This window comes from Clinocottus analis, unplaced genomic scaffold, assembly GCF_023055335.1.
Source record: "Clinocottus analis isolate CAN_PGR_092001 unplaced genomic scaffold, fCliAna1.0.p SCAF_9, whole genome shotgun sequence".
NCBI lineage: Eukaryota > Metazoa > Chordata > Actinopteri > Perciformes > Cottidae > Clinocottus > Clinocottus analis.
The window spans coordinates 13,286,586-13,307,334 of NW_027176251.1; the positions used below are offsets into that span (position 1 = coordinate 13,286,586).

Below are 20,749 nucleotides of genomic sequence, written 5' to 3' on the forward strand. Positions count from 1 at the left end.
TGGAGTCAGTTCCTCATTATGAGAGCATGATGGCTTTTTAATAGCCTCACAGGACATCCACCATAGAAGAAGAGAAATAATAAACCTTCCTCCCACCAGTAGCCTCTGAAGACCAGAACGAAATGCATCCACAAGACATGTTCTGTTATTAGAGCTGGCGTTTGCTATGTGGTTGCTCGTAGCAGGTGATGTCCACAGAAGGACAGCAGGTACATTTAAAAAGCAAATTTGCAACTATTAATTTAACCGTTGATGCATGACACGGTGTCCCAATACAAGAAAACAACAAACAAGGTAGAGTTCACTATTGCACATTTACAATGAGTACTTACCAACTAAAAGACACAATGGCGTTAAAAGCAGGATTCAGTTTGTTTATTTTGTATATTAAGTGTTCATAACCCTTCAAACTTAGTTTCCCCCTTAAAATAAATGCTACCTCCCTCTAAAATACAATAATTGTTGCTCGGTGGTTAAACCGTCATCCAGAAATATGTTTGATGTGTCCCGACATGTTGTTTTAACCGGCAATTACTAAGAAAAAAAGGTGTCTGCCACATAATAGAAAAAACTCCTGGAACCGACATCAATCACAGATTTATGACGCCCAACAACACGAGACATAAGGTGCTAATATCAACAACATGGGGCTCTTTGTTTGAATCCAACATCCATCAACCAGTCTGCTTCTCTGCCCTCCGGGCTACCTGCGACACTTCAAACTCAATTACGCCTCCACTGATCGCTTCCATGTGATCAAAGCCGCGATAAATAACGCGGTACGTGTGCAATCTAACAGCAGCCGACCTGCTAAAAACAAAAAACGGTAAGACGAACACGTCGGTGCCGACCTAAGCCTCATCACTTATAACCGTGAAACTCGGAGGCTGCCTCTTGTTTCTCGTAGTCACAACTTCTCAGACAGTTCACACACATCGTAACGTGACCATGAAATCAGGTTAAATAGGGAAGGAAACGTAAACTGCATAGTAATGGATTGTTTTCCTCTAATCACTCTTTGCCTTAAACTTTACAGACGTGGTAGCTTTTGCTGTAGTCCCTCTATAAACCATCAGATCTGGGTGGTTTCTCATTTGACTGAAAAATGTTTCCATCAAAAGGATAGAAAAACATAATTTTTTTTTATCTACTGCAAATGTGTTTGTTTTCCTGGTCATTGGTCTCCAAACAGATAATGGCCTGATCCAGCAGCTGCATCATGATACATAACCAAACCATTACCAGACCAGGCTGCAATTTCAACCAGATAAACGTCATAATGGTTCAGGTTGTAACTGGTGAGCCTGTCAAAATAAGGTAAATGAAGGACTCGGTCGTATACAACGCCTGCAGTTTGCCTCAGTGATTTACATTCATACCAATATTGTCGAGCCGTGTGTGTGTGTGTGTGTGTGTGTGTGTGTGTGTGTGTGTGTGTGTGTGTGTGTGTGTGTGTGTGTGTGTGTAAGGCTGTAAACACTGCAGCTCTCCCTCTGGTGCTTTTACACCGTCACAAGGAGTATTTCTTACAAGCGTTAACGATTTTATAATGTCAACAGAGATGTCGCTGGCTAACGTTAGCTAAACAAACCACACAATGTTAACTTAGTTCATTGCAACACTGGTATAACGGTCCTATAAAAAGGCAGTTGGTGGCACCTCTTAACAATAACAGTGAGAGCTGGCAAACATTATTCCCTCTGAATATTATTCATCATTAACTCTTTGACAGTTTGTCCTGAAGGGCTAACTTTAGCCAACAGTATTATGTGTCTTATAATCGGCAGGTCGTCACATTTGATCTGCCTCTGTAAATGTTGACTTTTAACACCGGTACTTGCAAAATTAGAAACGGTGCCGCAATGACGTGACGACCCTTTTCTTCTTCTACTGTATATATTCAATGTTGCCGTGTGGGTCAATGACGTCGGCTGAGAGGAAGTCAACATGGACCCAAGCCGTTCCATACGATACAATTCCTGAGGAGCAGAAACACGTTTGGGAGCTGTGGGAACCCTGAGATGCTTTTTTAGGGAGTCGATCCCACTATAACCCAGCTTCAGTCTGTGTGATTACATGTGGGAATGTGTGTGTGCGTATGGTTCTAATCTTTATTGAAAACTTGGTACAATAAGATCGGGGGTTTATAGTGAAGTAATGTTGCGTACCATTTGCAGTGATTGAGACTCGTTTGTGGTAGAGTCATTGTTTTGGTACCTGCTCTGTCTGTTAGTCAAAGAGGACAATTTTCCAAATTTAAAGAGGTTTCTTCTTTGATCAGTTTGTTCTCGGGTTTTCCTCTGTGAGCTCTTAAGACAGTGTTACTCCGTCAGTGGGTGGGGTTGTCTGCGAGTGGAAAGCGAGGCCGAGCTGCGGCGCTCTCCTCGGAGGTGTACGGTTTCCAGACAGCTACGGAGCTCATCGGGGGAGATGAGGCGGACTACAGGTGACGTTTTCACAAGTGTAAAAAAAAAAAGAAGAAAGAAAAAAGACAAGGATTGGCTCGGTGTAGTACATGTACCTCGAAGAAACTCAATCTGCCCTGCGCCAGATGTCTGTATTCAGGAACGCGCAAAGAAAGGTTCACTCAAAGGGTGGGAAACGACAGTGAGACGCGTTTCACTTCCAGAGCACACAGACCAAGTTGCTCTTTATACACTTACTGAAGCTCTACCACTGCTAACAACGTATTATTGTAGTTTTTGGACTAATGATCATTAATAACTTACACATACAGAAGAAAAAAAAAATGTAAAAAGTGAAGATTCGTTACTTTTTTTAGCTATTATCTCACACCTGTCTAGTAATTATTGCGTGTGTGCACATAATTAATATGTTTAAAGGAAAATAAACTATAGTTTTTATATAAATTAAGTCGATGTAGAAGTGTCCAAAAATGCAGTACCTGACATGGCCACTTGAGTCTGCTTCTAAAAGAGAATCAATCCCCATAGCCATCCACGTTAAAACGCTGAACTTTACAGCAGAAATAAAACATATTTACATCTTGGTACCAAAACGGTTTTGGTCTAATATCTTTGTTCATGACAACTGTACAAGGGGGTATGTTGCACATTTCATCCACCTCTTTGCATTTTCTGCTGCATGGTGACTAACAGCTTTATCAGGAGGCCAGAGCACCAAACACAAATGTAGGCAGTGGTTTAATCGACTAATGCTGTGTGTCATTTTCCCTTATTAAACTTGATTATTTATTTATTGTTGAAAAAAAAACACATCACAGAATCACAGACATTCCAGGTTTCATTGGCCTCATTACCAAGTTTTTTCTGGGCACCGGTCCACTGGTCCAAAATATAAAAGTTGACAAGGGCTTTTACACATTTAAGTTTTCTCCCCGCAACTCTGGGTGCCAGAGTTGCTGCGCTGCTGAAGTGGGGTAGCTCCTGTAAGCGTTATCTATGCATTCATTCTTCTGCACTGGTACAAATCTGTCCAGGAGTGTCGGACACATGTGAAATCCCAGGTGGCTTTGACGTCAGTGACGGTCCATCAGTGCACCACCTTGGTCCAGACCTGAATAATTCAACGACGACTAGATGAATTGTCATGAAATTGATGGTCTTCTACTGACTTTGGTGAAGCTTTGACCTTCCATCTGGAGCCACCATGAGGTTCATTTTTGTGGTTTTGAGTGAAACCAACAACATTTTGGATGGATTACCATGACATTTGGTACAAGTATTCATGTGCGAGGCTGAGAGGTTTTTGTTTTTTGTAGAACCGTGGCTGCAGTATGAACTCACCCAAATGACAACCAGCGGGTGGAGAAGAGCCCGATTGGCTGCCTGCAACTCCGTCAGCACTGCTTCCACTTCAGACAGGCAGGATCGACCAACCTGGAGACCGAGGAAATCCAAAACTAGATAAGAACTTTTGGAGCAAAAATTATGTTTTTCTCCATGATGACCAACAAGATAAAAAATAAAAGTATGCTAGAAGCTTTTAAAGAGAGTCTCGGCCCTCTTTTAGCCAGAACAGATGAATATTTACATGTTTCAATTTGGAAGAACAGTTTAGCTTAAAATGTGAACTTACAGAAACCTGGATGAAGTTCTCCTTTAACAGATACCTGGAGTTCCCTCCCTTCAGATCTGGGATGACATCCAGCTCCTACGAGACAGAGATGGCCTGATGTGAAATATGCAGTTGCCATTCTGCTCGTTACGGGATCTTGAGTGATGACACTTGAAGCAAGAGCTGCAGTACCGCTGTCCTAATGCTTCTGAGGTGCAATGACGGATTGACTTCAGCGCACAAAAAGGTCAAGAGGCTTCTGGTTTTTCTTTCAGCCACTTCTTCAATCATTTAGTGGGAGAGCACACCCACCTGCTTTCCTGCCATGACAGATGTTCTGATTATAAACTGATCTGAGTCCAAACGCATTCAGGGAGTATGCGACCCAGTGGCCAACTTCCTTCAACTGTAATCAGAATTTATTAGAACAAAAATGGAGGAGATTACAAAAAAATAAACTGGTTTCTGGGCTCTTTTATACTTCTGAACCAGCAGGAAAATACTGTTGTACGCGAAAGCCGGGGAACAGCGATCGGACACGAGCCAAGTTAAAATTTCATTACGCTGCAAATTGAGCCAAAGGCCGACGTATATGGCCAAGAATCGTGAAAGCCTTTTTTTACACAAAAGAACTAGGACATTTTGGTCTCTGGTTCTTTCTAGTCGGCTTCGACCTTGGCACACCAGTGACATGACCGGATAGGCGGCTGTGTCCACCGTGTCTGTTTAACATTCATCTTTGTTGTTTTGCCATTAATTACAGCCCGAATCGACACTTTCACACACGCAGTAGGAAGTAAACATCCAGGACGAGTTTGGCACGGTAGATACATTTGTTGTACCCGTTAAAATAACAGGAAAGCCATAAGACATCTGAAATGGTGATGGGAAACACATGTCGGAGGGTTAATTTGTACTGAAAGATAACTGCCTATGGCTTAGGGGGAGGGGGGATTTAGGATCATTTCAGTCTGAAATGTAGATCAGCAGAGTTTAAAAAAAAAAGAAGAACTTGACATGATCTAAACCAGGCTGGGCATGAAAGCTCAGAATGGGAATGTTTATTTAAAATTCGGCATTGACCAGGAGAGCCAAGAAGCCGGCAGAGCCAAGAGCTCGGCAAAGCAATGAGCTACCCTTGGAAATCAATTTAAAAAACGGATGCTATTTCATGTCAATGTGTGCTAAAACAATGTGGCATTTAAATATTGCATTCAAATATACATAACGTTGCTATATTTGGGTATTTGGGCTGCTTGTGGCAGTGGAACAAAGCTGGAACAAAGAAGGCACATAGCTTCACCTTATAAAGCTGTTATGGCAAACAGTGGCCATGTACACAGTCAATTCATTTACAGCCTCTGGAGTTTCGACTGGGAACATGAAGGTGTGCCGTGTCGTTACATCCAATGGTTTTCAAACCCACACGTGTCAAAGTCGTAGTGGCACAGGATGAACAAGTCAAGGGGGTTCACTAAAATTGGGAGGTTTCATCTTCTGGAGATGATGGATGTCAGCACAAAATTTTGCCCGGCGGAGTCATGTCTTCCGGTTGTCCGTTCCGTCTATTCGTGTAAACAAATTTAAGTTAACTTTGATTCGATGCAAAAGCCGCTGCGATCTCAATAAAACACTTTTGGCCATAACGTAAAAATTCATCTGTTAATTATGACAATTTCACACAAATATCCTAACGGGATAAAATGATGACATGACGACACTTTGCTCGGACAGGGTTGTAAACCGAGACCTGACTTCATTGACGATATCACCACTCAGATGCCCTTGAACCACGGCCTTAGATAGCAGATAGCATCCTGCTGGCGCGCACACACACACACACGCACACGCGCACACACACACACACACACACACACACACACACACACACACCTTCCGCTGCTTCCATGCTCCTTTCATCTCCCCCTCTATTCTTCCTCCCTCTCTAACTCTCTGGAGGAGGATGTATCTGATTCTGAAAACACGCGCACCGGGGGAGAAACGGAGAAACACACACACACACACACACACACACACACACACCTGAGTGCAGACTGGAATGGCTCCAATCAGCTGCTCCGGAGGGAGGCCGAGACCAATCCGTCTCTGGGGGCCCCGGTCCACCGCCGGACGGCCAGATCCGCACGCTTGACACCGGCTGATGAAGGACTTGGAGCGAGTTTAAAGGAGGAGAGACTGTTTGGAGCAGGCTGGAACATGGAGACGTGTAATGCGTCGTGCTCTGCCTCCCCTCTCCACTGTCAACACCAACACACAGGGAATTTATATCTACATCAGGACGATCCGGGAAACACGTTTCTATACATGAAGCCATGTGTGAGCGGATCGTCTGCTCTGGAGATGAGGAACAGGTGATGGGCATGAAATACCAGCACCTCAAGAGATGGACACATTATCATGAACACCTGTATGATCTGATCCAGTACAAAAGATATTTAAAGTTTTGTGAAGCTTGTATTTTTATCAAATCTGTTGATTCACCTCCATCCTTTGTTTTACAAGACTGATTAAGTTTTTTTCTTTTCAGACTTAAATCACATGTTCTGTAACCATGAAGTAAACTTGAAATTAGGTAACAGTGGCTCTCCTTCGGCAACCTCTTCATAGTCATTTTATCTCAGATATTTGTGTGAAATTGTCATAATTAGCAAATTAAGTTACACAAAAACATGTTTTTGTGAGGTCAGATTAACGTTTGACCACCAAAATCTAACTGGTTCATCCTCTAAGCAGGTGGACATTTGTGCCAAATTTGCCAAAATTCGCGAGAGGCAGTCCTAAGATATCACGAGAATTAAAAGCAACATGAGATTACAGCAACCTTCACTTTTGACCCCCCAAAATCAGCTTCATCCTGGAGTCCAGGTGGTTTTACACCTTTTCCTACATTTTACAGTCAAACTGTCACTTGTACGGTTTTGCATATGGACACCGTTTCCTATTGTTTATTAGGAACCATTTCATATCATTAAACAGAGGATGTTTGCAACACAAAGACTTTGATGTGCATCCAAAAAAAAAGAAAAAAAGATTAAAAGTGAACTGTGGTGGAAACTGGGAGCTTGTCAAGTCTGAGCAGAGGTGGAAAGAGGATGAGGAGGAGACAAGAGCTCATCGCTAAACACTCAATTAATCAGGCAAACTCCCACCGTGCAGAGAATACGACTGCCATCTGCTCGCCTGCATGCGCGCAAAGTGAGAGGTGGAGGTCGGGCACGGAGGGTGAACGTGAGGAGGAGGGGGGAAAGTTGCATCGTGGATGCCACAGACAGGCTTCATTAGCGGGTCTGACCGCAGATGGCAAGTCTCAGCAGCGGGGCCACCCACGTAGGAGCTCACGTTGGAGTTTGTCAGGGGATCCGAGGTACGGGGGGAAAATAAAAGTGCCAAAATCGCAGGAGTCTTCAGTTATGCCGTCATCGACGTAACCGGCCCTTTAAATATCTGCGAGTGACACACTCTTACCGTGCCGAGGGCTCCAACAGCCTTCTGGAGGGCATCAGCCAGCGTGGCAGCGCGCGCAGACCCACCTGTGATAACACAGGCCGACCGCGACAGAGCGTCTGCAGGAGAAAGACACGTGACTGAGAAAGAAATTCCTTTATCGACGTGTCAGAGCGTTGGTGGGACGCGAACATGGCAAACTTTAGTTTGGTCCCTTCAGTAAAAAGGTCCTTTAGATAAGCTTTACACAAATAATTAGCTGTGAACATTGCAAACAGTCGAGAAAAGGAAGAACACAAAAATCACTGGAAGAAAAGAATAAAAGGTTTGTGGGGAAAGAATTAGATCACAATTAAAAAGGTGGGTTCTCTGTTTGGCAACGCTGAGGCAGTAAACTACCTGTTCTGCGCTTTAAAACATTAAAAGAATCTGCTTCTTACCAACCGGCGTTGTCTTTCAGTAGCTTGTCGTATTTTAATTATATTTTGATTTTTAAAACATGTGAAAGGGGGATATTGCAGAGCAGTAATCTGCATTAAGTCACTATTTCTGTTTTGATTGATTATTCTCAGCAATAGAGCGCTGCAGGCGGATTAAAACATCGGCTTTTGGGTTCTTGCAGAGAAATAAGTAAATGTGGCGAACACAAGTTTGTGATGATGACATGTTTTGTTCAGCTAAATAATCTTCTCATGTCACCACCACCGAGCGCTTGTGTTCGGCTTGATGACGTCTCATTGAGCCACTTGTTTACAACCGCCTTTCCTAAGACACGTAAAAAGCTTCATAATTCATGAGAGGCGCATTTTATGTGGTAGAAATAAAACATTAAAAATGTCTTCAGCTTGTGTTCACCACAGACCTAATGTCAGGCACGTAACCAAAAACATAATAAAAAAAGAAGAAAAAAATTCCGTTGACTTTGAGACAAAGGAAGAGCAAGACGGCTGACTTGTTTCTGTGTTTTAGGACTGATTGCTGTGGAGAATAGATTAGAGGTCAGTGTCACTAAAAATAACAGAAATGTTTGAATAATCTAACAACCTTTTGGGTTTCGGCTTTGACACCAACAGTTGTAGCTATTTTAACTTCATTACAGAGAAATCGTCTGTCACTTTGAGCCGTGTCTCGGCTCTAAAGCACCCACGAGCCTCGGCCTCCACCGGCAGGAAGAAGAAGCCCGGTCAGGCCGCCTCACTTCAAAAGTCATCTATTCAGAAAGCGGCTCTCAAGTGTTCACACAAACACTTCGAACCAGGAACACAAACACACACACACTGAAACACACAACAGTTTCTCAAACTGACGGATGTGAGAACGTTCTTCCATGTCGTCTTTCTTAAAGAAAACACACACACACACACACACACACACACACAATGAATTCATTCACATCAGCGGCTCTGGGAATAATCACCGTGCGTCTTATGTCATCATCAAACAGGTAACTGTTGGTCCAGGTGCTGGCGGGGTGAAATACGGGGCTGTGTTTATTTCCATGTCTCCGATTGTGATGGTATCATTTGTCCTGACTTGCTCTGCGCGGAGCTGAACAATGCCACAAAGAATTCATCCCTCTCAGTGCGGTGAGGGGAGATTTTGGGTCATTACGTTCAACAAAAAAAAGAGACAAACACAGTCATTTCGGACCATTTAACCTGCCTGAGGAAACCTACTGCCTCGAACCTTTCACGTATACACGTCTACATGGATCCATTGTGTGTGTGTGTGTGTGTGTGTGTGTGTGTGTGTGATGATGATGATGTAAATGTATAAAGAAGGTAACTCACCTTTGATGATGGACTCCGCAGCAGCTAAATCCCGTTTGTAGGTCACCTGGAGGGCAAAATAACTCGAGTTTAAAAAGGATCAGTTCACCCAGATTATAAAAAACACAAACATGTTCATCTATTGAAGTGTCTGGCAATGCAGATAGTTTTGATTTTTGGGGCCGAGATTTTGAGATATCGGCCCCTGAAAATAACTTACTGAGAAAATACACCGGAGACGGATGGAATTTTATTTGGGTTCTTCAAAGCATTGAAACGCTGATTCTCAATGAATGGTTTGGTGTGACGGGATGATGGATAGGAAAAAAGGAAAATACCATAGATATCAGGTGACCAGGAAAGATTTCAGAAACAGTTTCAACCAGAAAGGGCTTAAATTAAGTTTCTCTGCCAATAATATTGGTTTCAAAAAGGTCCTTTCTCTGGTTTGGTTCCAGCAGCCAACTATCCAAGCTAAGCTCGCAGTGCAGAAAGAACAGAAAAATGACATTTTTCCCTGTATGTGACATGTTTTAAATCCTTTATTGATTCAATTGAATCTCCTTCAAAATAAAAAGCAAAGGTTTTTTTTCTTTTTGCCCAGGCAAAGGCCCACTGAAAACGGGTCGGCGACACACTTTTGGGTTGCGATCGACCAGTTAAGAATCACTGCTGCAAAGCCAATGTTTAGTTCCTGATTTAATTTCTATGGCTCCATAGATTCCTGGAACTATTTGGTCAAAAAAGAGCTTTAAAAACGGAAAAATCAATCTTCAATTCAGCTTCTCACAACTGCTAAGACACCAAACCTGCACCATGGGGTCATGACTTTGTATTTATCGCAAGCAAAAGGTCGAGAAGCGCCACTCTTTTCTGGAAAGACAAGTTGTTCTTCAAATGTTACTTAAAATGTCCTCAAATGTCGCCAATGCTTTGAGAACCACAAACCAAATTATGTCCATTATACTGGAGTGAAGGCAGAGATCTCAGAGCCCCGGCACACAAAACCAAAACTATCTTCACGGCTTGATAACACCGAGTCTAACAAGAAAAATATGTCTTTGTGTAATTTAGGCGAGGTGACTGTTGAGGCCAGAAAGCTACATGATCTGACAGAGGGTAAAACTCAGAACATTTACATTTAAACTAATTTATACATGCTAATCCTGGATGTCACATTCAATCCCTTAGTGCCTCCTCTCCTGCCAGCAGCCCTCGCCTTCAATTCATGAGCTTTGTTTGTGCCCATATGATAAATCAGCAGCGGGCACACAGCTGCGCGAGCCATAATGTCACCAAATCCCCAACTCCGAACCCCGGGCCCCTGGCGAGCTTACCTTCCACAGTGTTGGCGGCCCCTGGATGAGCTTGGCATTGGTGCCACAGTACTGCAGAGCCAGATGGAGACACTCGGTGCCAAACTCAAAGTCTGACTCACTGCACTGCAGAGGGGGACACAACGGAGAGCAGAGACTGTTGACAACAATTTGTTTCCATCACACGCAGTGAAACTGAGGTCCACCGTGTTGTTCCACTGCAGCGCTGCGACCGCACCAGCAGTGAAGCGACTGGTTGCACCGATATGAGAGCCACGGTCCACAATGCACCGCGTGGCATTTAACTCGGCAGCACAATCCAGGAACTTCATTTAAAAATGGAGCTAATTACTGAGACGACTGCGGTAATAGTCTCCCGTCATGTTAGCGGCTCTGCGAAGCCGCAACATCGGCTAAATGCGAATATGCAGATGTTTAGTTTTAGTGCAGCGTTGTATCATTCTAACATTCGCTAACTGCTTGTCAAAGAATAGATGAGACTGATGCAAATGCAAGTCATCTCATGTGAGGGGGAAAAGTTAGGGGATCCCAAAAGTGCCAATCCATCAAACAGTTGTGGACTTATTTGCTCAAAAACAAGTTGAAGCTAGAAGCAAAGGATCATAAATATATATCCACAAAGTTGTTCATGCATCAAACAGTTGTTGAGATACTTCCGTTTGAAAGAGACAAACTAGCATGGCTAAAAGTACTACTTCCTTCTAGAAACTAAGTATTAAGAACAAAATCAAAGTTTAATTCTTAGAATAGGGGTTAAAGCTTTAAATGTAAATGGGGTCAGGCAGGTCAATACCTTCATGAGGAGTAATCCTTGGCAGATCAGGAATATATCCAAACCCAATATCTTGCCAATAAGCCTTCAGTGGCCCAACCGACAATCGCCATCATGCACGTGGCCACAATGATGAAATCAAAGGAAAATATTAAAGAAAGACCATTTGTTTAAATACCAAAAGGTGGACGTTGTACAACTGCCTTTAAATAATTGTGTTCAGACCTCAGTATGACTTCCCGCGTACTCTTTGATTCCCCATTTGTTCATGTCCAGACATTCCTGAGATCATTTGGTTCTGTGAATCATATTTTCGTCGCCTCGAGAAATTAAATTCTCCTTCACCTCGAGTTTCCTGCACATATTTCACCAGATGCATGTGAAGGCCTTTAGTGATCAGAAGAGAAACGAGTTCCCAACATGATGTTTCCTTTGGCCGTGTAGCTCTCCTATCTCTCCGAGAGTTGTTTCAACATTTTTCCGGCGTTGTTCTGCTTGACATGATGTGCTTTCTTGTATAACTGTGGATGCTACACAGATGTGTGTTGCGGATTGTGCGAAAAATGGAACAACTTTACCTCAGAGCCCGGCGGTGACGCTGTTGAAGCGTTGCTTCTTGTTTACTTTAGTCACAGATTGTTCAAGTCTCGCTCTAAACGCTTTCACAGTGTTACCCACATTACATACAGTATAGTACTTTAATTTTATCATAAAAGCAGTACCTCGTAAAATGGCCTCTTTTTCAAAAAAGCAGCAATGTGCCATTTTTTGTTCCAGTACTTTACTTTCCCTTGTTTTTCAAGCAACAGTTCCAAGGCTCGTTAGAAGGTAAAAACATGTGGTTCTTGTATATTTCATTGGACGGAAACGCTACAAATGCAAATATTCTGCTTGTATGTACTTTGAGGAGCAGCTTAAGTACAAAAGCATGGGCGACAGTGACTGCAAATGCAACAAACGATTTTTAGTCTCGTTTAATTAAACACTCAACAAAGTCAGGACTGTTTTCTGTTCTGGCTCCTCGACGGTGGAATGAGCGTTGACATCAGGACAGCAGAAAGTCTCTACAACCTCCGTCGCAAACTAAAAACACATCTATTTCAACTACACCTTGAATAAGGAAAGTAGCACCGTGGTAGCATTTTAGTAGCACTTACTGATAGCACTTTGTCGTTTAACTTTATTGAAGAATTTGCACTGTCTTGATTCTTGTTGTTCTGAGTTTGTAGTCATGGTTGAATGCACTTATTTAAGTCGCTTTGGATAAAACTGTCAGCTTAATGAAATGTAATTCTCTGTTTGACAATTTATTTTCTTTAAAGCTACTTGAGGAGTAAAAGCTTCAAGCACAACACTGACATATTATCCTCTTATAAAGTTGTATTTCTGTTGAATGTGTGAGCAAACACTTGGTTATATGCCCGTCCAATATTGACTTTCCAAACTCTGTTTTGCCCCCCACCCTCGTCCACGAGCTCCTGATGGATTTCTCTGCTAAATGCATTGAGCAATGTTCACCATGAAGTATAAATAAATCATCTTAAATCAGGATCAGTTCCTACACTCACAAGTGGGAAAGCTCGCATCGTGTGGATCACATGAGAGTTTGGACTGAGGCTACGAGCTCGTTGGGTTTAAAATAAGGTCCGGACTACAAAGACAAATCCATGTTACATGAGATTAAACCCGGCTTATAGTGGATCAAGCTATAAAAGAAGGGGGGGGGGGGGTCTTTCATTGCATGGACCCTGGAACTGAGGAGGGAAGTTATGGCAGTAATACGCTCTCAGGTCTTGAGGTAATTCAACCTTGAGCATTTTCTCCCGGTACAAAAGCTTTCACTGAGGACTGGATAAAGTGTCCCCCCTCTTTGTCTTTTCAACACACATTTTTTCACCCCTCAATGGACGTCAAGCTACGAACGAGCAAAATGTCCTACAGTCCTAACCTGACACTTTGCCCATCTTTTGAAAACGCTGAAGAGGAGCAGAGCGACAGGAGGAGAGTCGGGACACACACTCTCGATCGCCCCTCGTCTGACTCGACGCCGCAGCATAAATGTGAGCTCATTTTCTGAAAAGGCCAGCGCCAAAGCCAACAGGGCTCTCAAAGCAATCTGAAGATCCATACGCGCCAGAAGTAAAAATAACTGCAGACGAACGTGGCTCCAATTGGAGGCATGCTTCAGCTCTTAGCGCAAAGGTTTTTTTTTTTTTGTATTTTAAGTGGCTACCAGACGAACTGCCCAACGGAGTCAAGGGTGAAGTAGCAAAATAAATAAAGTCAACTTCTGCGATTCAAATTTCACATCAAGTCAGCTCGCGTTATGAACGTCTACTGAGTCTTGATCATAAGCCCCCGCTTTCAGGGACGAATCAACACATTTACGGTTTACGTCAGCGGGTGAATTCTTTCCGTTTTTCACGTACGCATATTAAAACACGCTCAACTGCAAAGGCTATTAATCCGACTCCACCTAAATGTGGCATGTAATTTCAGCGCTCTCGCTCACCATTTTCCAACGGAGCCGCTGTTCACATTTGTTCCACAGACTAATCTGCTGCCGTGCGGCAGAATATAGTAACGTGCCGTTTCTTTCCCCCAGATGAAAACGATAGCGCCCACGTCACAAGTGAAACCCTGCAGGTTCTGGCACATCAGCCGGACAATGAACGGACTGTAAAAAGGCCCGTTATGATGGATGAGCTCCGTAAAGTTCTTTGTCATCTATATGGTGTAATTTCTGGAGGATACATCTCAACCCGACGGTCATTTCATCAGATTTCTTTTTTTGTTCAATTCCAAGACTTGATCCGTCCATCATGATTGTTACGCGTGGTTTCCACAAATGTAGCCGTTGGAGAAATTCAACTCGTGGATTGCTGCTCGGCTTCTTCAGCTGCACAGAATGAATAGAACAACACATCAAGAGAAGACGCCAGCTTGCCTGCGTCCATCTTTTCTTTTAATAGAAGGTGCTTGGGCTGGCATGCGCTACGAGCTACACAACGACGATGAAGTCGCAATAGTTTAGCGCATCAAAACAAAGATAGACGGATTGCCAGCAGCGTAGATCCCTCACTCTGGCTTTACTGCTCGATTTGTCTGCGTCGGTTCGGTTGACCTTTGACCCGGGTGTTGGGAACAGTCAGAGGGACACATTGTAAAGCTTCGGCTCGCCCCGCACTGAAACGATAGCTAAGTTTCACACGACTTTCAAACCCAGAGAAATACTGACTTTTAAGTAAGTATACGTTTCAAGCCAAATTTGATATGCATTTCATATAGTTTTAGCTATAAATTTTAACCAGATGAAGAAGTTTGGTCCTGGGGACGCCTTTGGATCTCACGATATCAAAAACACAAGTTGAGAAACTCTAATGAGGTTCTTCTTCACCTGCATTCAGTGCATTTTCCTTCGGCCCGTCTGCTCTTCACTTTATAACTCTTTCCACTCTGGACTGCAGACGCTCCCTTTAGGAAAGTTTCTCTCCCCAAAAACGAAGCCAAATACATTTCGATCGCTCCCAGGTGGAGGGCGCTTGATTTGATACGCAGCTGACTTTTCTAAAGCAGAGGGCGCTTTTTTAAAATTTTTTATTAAACGTCAGAACCGTAGCCGACCGCGCTCCTTTACTTGTGGGAATCGTCGTCACCTCTCCGCCCCTCAGTGACTACAAAGGAACGCCCTCTTCAGCGCTTCAGGTAAGTAAACAGACTCTACCTGCTGATAGGCTTGGTGGATGACATCATAGGTGAATCCCTGAGGCATCTCGCTGGCTCGGTACTTGGCTCGCTCCAGAGAATGATCCAGGTAGCCGTCTGGCGTGGTGGCTATCACCGTGGAAACGAGAGGTCGGACAGCTCCTGCTGCCTGGGCGAAAAAACAAAAAAACGTTGTTAGTGTTTGTTTTGATTACAATAATAGAGAGATGTTACAACCCTAGACAAGAGCTGTAGAGGGGTCCCAAAACATGATCTGTTTACCGAATTAATGGTTGTAGTGTTTTTCTAAAAACATTTTTGCCATCTTGGAACTTGTGAAGACGTACAGGGTGATGTCACCAAAAATAAAGTTTGACAGGTAAGAGACAGAGAGACATACACAGAGAGACAGAGAGGGAGGGAGAGAGAAAGAGAGATATTTCCTTGACCAAACAAGTGCTCAGTCGACACATGCTTCATACATGTTATTTTGTCGACCAATCGATTCTTTGATTTTATCAACAGATCTGTCAAACAGAGTTTCCTCACAAAGAATCACACAAAAGCACCACTTTAAATCTTGTTTTGTGATCAGCAATAAACACTTTATGCACTAATGTTACATTTTAAGGGAGACACTTTTCAATTTGTGTGTCTATTGTAGATTAAAATAATCACAATGTTGACAGAAATCCGCAGTGTGTTTTGGGGGGGAAGATTTAATTACGATTAACAACTTTCGTCACAATGTAATACGACATAATCATGAAACACAAACAAGGATCATGCAATGCGGGAAGTGGACTTTCAGTTAAGCTTTTCTTTCTTATATAATCTCGATATCTGTGCATAACTGCACATTTCAACGAGAGAGCATTTCCCCGATCATATGTCAAGACCGCAGCCATATGACAAAGTAACATAAATCCACCTTAACCAGCACTGCTTGTACTCCTTGGAAATCCCAAAATAAATCAACATTTCTGGGATAATATTGGACTATAGCGTGATTGAGGCAGTTTCCAGGAGCAAGAGAGGAAAGCGTCCCCGCAAATGGAAAAGAAAAGCAAACGTGCTCCGCCTGTTTTACGACATACTGTTGAAATAAAAACACAAAAAAATGTATCTGCTGCTTTCTTTCGGTGGAGGCAACTCTCTCTGCCACGAGTGTGGACACACCGGCAAGATAACGTAGACCAGACCGCCTACTGTGAAGGTTTATATCGGGTTCTTTCGCAACCCCGAGCGGCCTGCACGCAGCAGAGTCTCGGCATGAGTGTGTTGGTCGCAGCGGCGCGGGACCTCAGCCCACATGCTTTCCCTCCCTGATGGAATAAACGCTCCCACCAGGGAGCGGCGGATCTGTCGGTCTGAAAAAACAAACCTTAAAAAAAGGTGTGATCACAAGAACAGTTTGTCCTCTTTGGTTCTGAACACGACTGGAAAAACGATGACTTTGTTTGTTGCGTTTTGTTTTTTTTTTCAAGATTTTGTTTATGTGCACGGTGAAAAATGAGCCATCGGGAACGCACAAAGACCTGCGTCGTGCTCGGTAACCTGTCATCCCGCCGAGGTGAAAGGTTTTGTTTGACGGATTTGTTTACGCTTCACGTCCGTGGTGTAAAAAAAATGAGCTGCAGTGGAGATTTAATGACTTGTGCTGCGCTTTCCAAGCACGAGGAACTCCTGGCATTTCGGAGTCTGTTTCCTCTCTTTGGGGAGGGATTACGATCCGACTCTGAACTGCTGCTGCTCTCTTGGAAATAGACGCATCCTGTCTTCACGTGCGACTGGAAACACTGACAGTCCACAGAGGTTACGCATCGTCACAAATGAGCTTTGGAGATAACTTTAACTGTGATCATGTGCTGACATTTACGGAGCTTTGAACGCTTCCTCGTGGCAGAAGTGTAATGAAATGTGAGCGAAGGCCCTCGTTTCCACTGTGTTCTCCAGATCACAGTCACGACTTAGGCTGTTCACGAGCATGCGTTTTAAGTCTGCAATCAACAATTATTTAAATTATAGACCAATCTGACGCTATTTTATTAAAAATCTATCAATAATTTTGTTTTGAACGTTCAAAGATATTACTTGTCTTTCAGTATCGTAAATTTTGATACAAATTTGATATTTGGAGATGTCCACTTGGCAATTTTCCTTTAGACAATATATCAAGATGATATTCAACAACGTAATAAATATTAGTTGCAGCCCTGTATGCAACTATGAGGCATGGGATCTGTCTTATGCATGTCCTTCACATATCTTGAATCCCATTAATCACATCTACTTCACTTGGCAGGTGTATTTTTGGGGACCTAAGAACATGTGGTGTTAAAAATGCGACACGGTTAATATTAAACTTTTGACTGCACAAGCGAACAGCGCTCTCAGCCAACGCTACAGGGATGCTGGACAACGTTAAAAACCAAACCCTGGAAGCTTAAAGGCTCAAACTGTGTTGTTACTTATAACCTCCCGTCTGCAAAACACCGTCACAAATTGAATCCATTTTCTACTTTATGCCCACAGTGGTTACGTCAAGGCAAGCGACTAATATGCCTATTTAGAAATTAATACATCCGCTAAGTGCTTTTCGCAGATGTTTCTGACCGCGAGAAGCCAGACTTGGGTGTGGTGGAGTTTTTTTCCCCTATGAATCAGACTGTATTCCACCAGTGTTTCTGATTAGCCTCGATTGGGTGTGTGAGGCAACGATGTCACGGCAGGTGCATTGCTGAGGAAGCCAAGGAGGCGCAGAGTGAAGCGCTGTCAAGTTGTTTGTTGTGATCTCCAGTAAGACATGAATTGCCTCAACTCGAGACATTTTTTGCTTGAAAATGATTATAAGTTATCTTATTGATTGACTAATAAATTGTTTTATCTCTTGTTTATTTCCAAAGTTGTCACGTGACCAAATAAATCAACAGAAACTAGCAAACACCCTTGATATACATGAGAAAAAACAGCAGGTGTAACAATTTAGAGTGGCCTCAGTTCAGAATATTCATCCGTTTTGAATGAAAAAGCCGTTATTTTACTGACCCCGTGCTCCTTGGCAGCTGTGGCGATCTTGTACAGAAGGTCCTCGTCCACAAAAGGCCGCACGGCGTCGTGGATGATGACCACCGCCCCCTGCCCCGCACCCAGAGCCAGAACTCCGTTCCATATCGACCTGTGGCGAGACGAGCCGCCCGGCACCGCCCGGACCTTCCTGTGCTGGAAGCGCTGGACGATGTCCGTCATCAGGTCCATATTTTCTTTGGCTACGACGACCACGATGCTCTGGATCCATGACACCCTGCAAGAACGCACATTTAGGCTCAGCAACGTCCGTTTTAGTCAGATGACAAGTCAGAAATAACCACGGACGATAGGCAGAACACAGCACCCACCCAGAGAGTCTAGCTTTTAGGAATCGGGGCTGCAGCTAATCTGTTGATTGTTTTATGCGGGTTTCATCTGGAGAATGTTAGAAAATACTTGTTTAAAGTTCCCAAAGCCAAAAGTGACGTTTTAAAATTGCTGCCGACCAACAGTCCAAACCAAAACAAATTAAGAGACATATAACAGATGTAACTTAAATAGTGTTAAAACGACCAGCGACCAGGGGTTTTGCTAGCTGGTTCCCCACGTTTCCAATTTTATGCTAAGCGAAGATAACTCACTGCTAGCTTCAGCATCATATTTAGTTTGCAAACCATAGAGTGGGTTCAATCTTGTTTAATGTTGAACTATTCCTTTAATGAAAGCCTTAAAAAGGATCAATAAATTATCAAAGGGCCAATAAATTATCAAAATGATTAATAACCTGTCAATATATTCAGTATTGAGAAATGATCTATGAAAATCCAAACAAAATAAATACAATGAGTCCCACCAACATGACAATGCATCTGGAAGACATTTGAAGACCACTCATCCCTGCTCATAGGGGACCAGACTCGGATTGGGGATCTGACACACTTTCAAGTTCAGGACAGACACCGACAACCTTCGACCCCTCAGCAATCACCAGGGCCACACAGGCAGCGTCTCCGCCCTGCGCTCTTGTCCCAGGATGTTGCTGCACTCATTTCCTGACATATAAACACTGACAACAAGCTAAGAGGAGACACAGCTGATTATAAACACCGGTTGTTATTGCATTGTTGTAATGAGGGTCAGGCGGTGATCACCACACAGTGTAAACATCCACCTTCATGCAGCCTGAAATCTGTCTGTTCTCCAGTGGTGGAAGAAAGACTTGTGTCCTTTGGCAATATGGAAATAGAATGAACTACGGTCAACATTTATGAGCAGTTAAGTTGATGTTTGATTTTGTTTATATATTGTACGATAAGCCAATATGGTATTTTTCAGCGTAAAAGCTCATTATGCTTCAGACAAAATGCACTGCGGATCATTTTTACAGAATCAGAATCAGAAACGTTTTATTGCCACGTAAGTTATTACAAATGAGGAATTTGTCTTGGCGGAGGGTGCATCATAAAACACAACAACAACAACAAGAAACATTTAACTGTTCAAGTGAAAGTATAAAATTTGGATAAAAAAACGGCATCTGAAAAAAAAAAATTCGGAATATATATATATATATATATATATATATATATATATATATATATATATATATATATATAAAGTTCCTAGATTTGAGAAGCGAGAACCATGACTTTAAACAATTATAATTGCCAAATATCTTTTTGGCCAATCAGCTAATCTATTCTCATAACTAATTGATGAATTGTATCAGCCACAATGGTGTTTTACTGTTGGTTGGTTTCATTCATAACTAAAAATCAAATTTCATAAACTCTTCATAAGTTTTGGTAAATGCGCAATCTTCTTTTTTAAAGCAACTAAAGCGGTTTAATTATGTTTTAAATAATGTTTAAATCTGTAGAAGTAGAAAGAAAACACTATAGTACAAGTACGTCTAATTGCACAGAGACATCGACCATGAGAGGAAGTGAAGTACCTGGAGACGCTGCGCACAAAAAGACTTTATGACATTTTAGTCTTATGGTATTTATATTATTCTCCCACCTCTCGAAAGCCTGGACGGTGTAGCTTATAAGCGGCCGACCAAGAAACGAGCAGAACTGTTTCGGCGTCTGCAGTCCGGTTCTCTCTCCGGTGCCGCCGGCAGGAAGAACCACGGACACCGGGAAGTCCACGCTGCGTTCCGCCGGCTGGTGGTCGCGCTCCCCGGCCACGCGGGTCGGGAAAACCCCGGGATGAGCAGGCCTGTCCGGATCGCAACGGTCGCTGGTGGCGTTAACCTCCATCATGTGTCAGGTGTGCGGGGGCGTGTCACGGCAGGTAATTCCCAAAACTGTCCATCCCCAACAGATGGGCGGGGTGGGAATGTCGCGGCAACGCGGATGGAGATTTGGGGGAAACAGCGCCTTCAAGCTAGAACCGTTGAATGACGTTTATCCGGTGGAGACTTTCAAAATAAAAGAACAGGAGTTTTTTTTTTTTTTTAGATCGCTCGTCTTTCACCACCAAGCGCCTTAAGTGCATTATGGCTTAACAACGTGGGGTACTTGTAAATATGTAAGCTTAAGCAGACTGTTTTTTAAATGTTTTAATAATTAAGTGGTGAAAACTACTTCTTAAATAATGTCAAAATTCAAATACTCCATAGCAGATGT

At 43.0% G+C, this 20,749-nt stretch overlaps 1 protein-coding gene across 3 annotated transcripts in view; it reads right to left on the reverse strand.

Annotated features, from left to right (window-relative positions):
* The window catches only part of crppa (CDP-L-ribitol pyrophosphorylase A), a 39,120-nt gene extending 18,609 nt beyond the window's left edge, over positions 1–20,511 (reverse strand). The window contains exons 1-9 of one of the 3 annotated variants that reach the window (XR_011077201.1): positions 20,139–20,511; positions 18,135–18,390; positions 15,106–15,255; positions 10,610–10,714; positions 9,294–9,339; positions 7,525–7,622; positions 6,082–6,296; positions 4,060–4,134; positions 3,810–3,860 (exon numbers count right to left, since the gene is read on the reverse strand). Coding sequence is in view for 1 of the 3 variants with exons in the window: in XM_068569933.1 (XP_068426034.1) it covers positions 3,768–3,860; positions 4,060–4,134; positions 7,525–7,622; positions 9,294–9,339; positions 10,610–10,714; positions 15,106–15,255; positions 18,135–18,390; positions 20,139–20,383 (1,068 nt within the window). In the remaining 2 variants the exon portion in view is untranslated. Of the gene's footprint in view, positions 1–3,767; positions 3,861–4,059; positions 4,135–4,350; positions 4,445–6,081; positions 6,297–7,524; positions 7,623–9,293; positions 9,340–10,609; positions 10,715–15,105; positions 15,256–18,134; positions 18,391–20,138 lie in introns of those variants that run through there. The other 2 variants (XR_011077202.1, XM_068569933.1) reach the window with 2 other exon arrangements.
* Between the last annotated feature and the right edge of the window lie 238 nt (positions 20,512–20,749).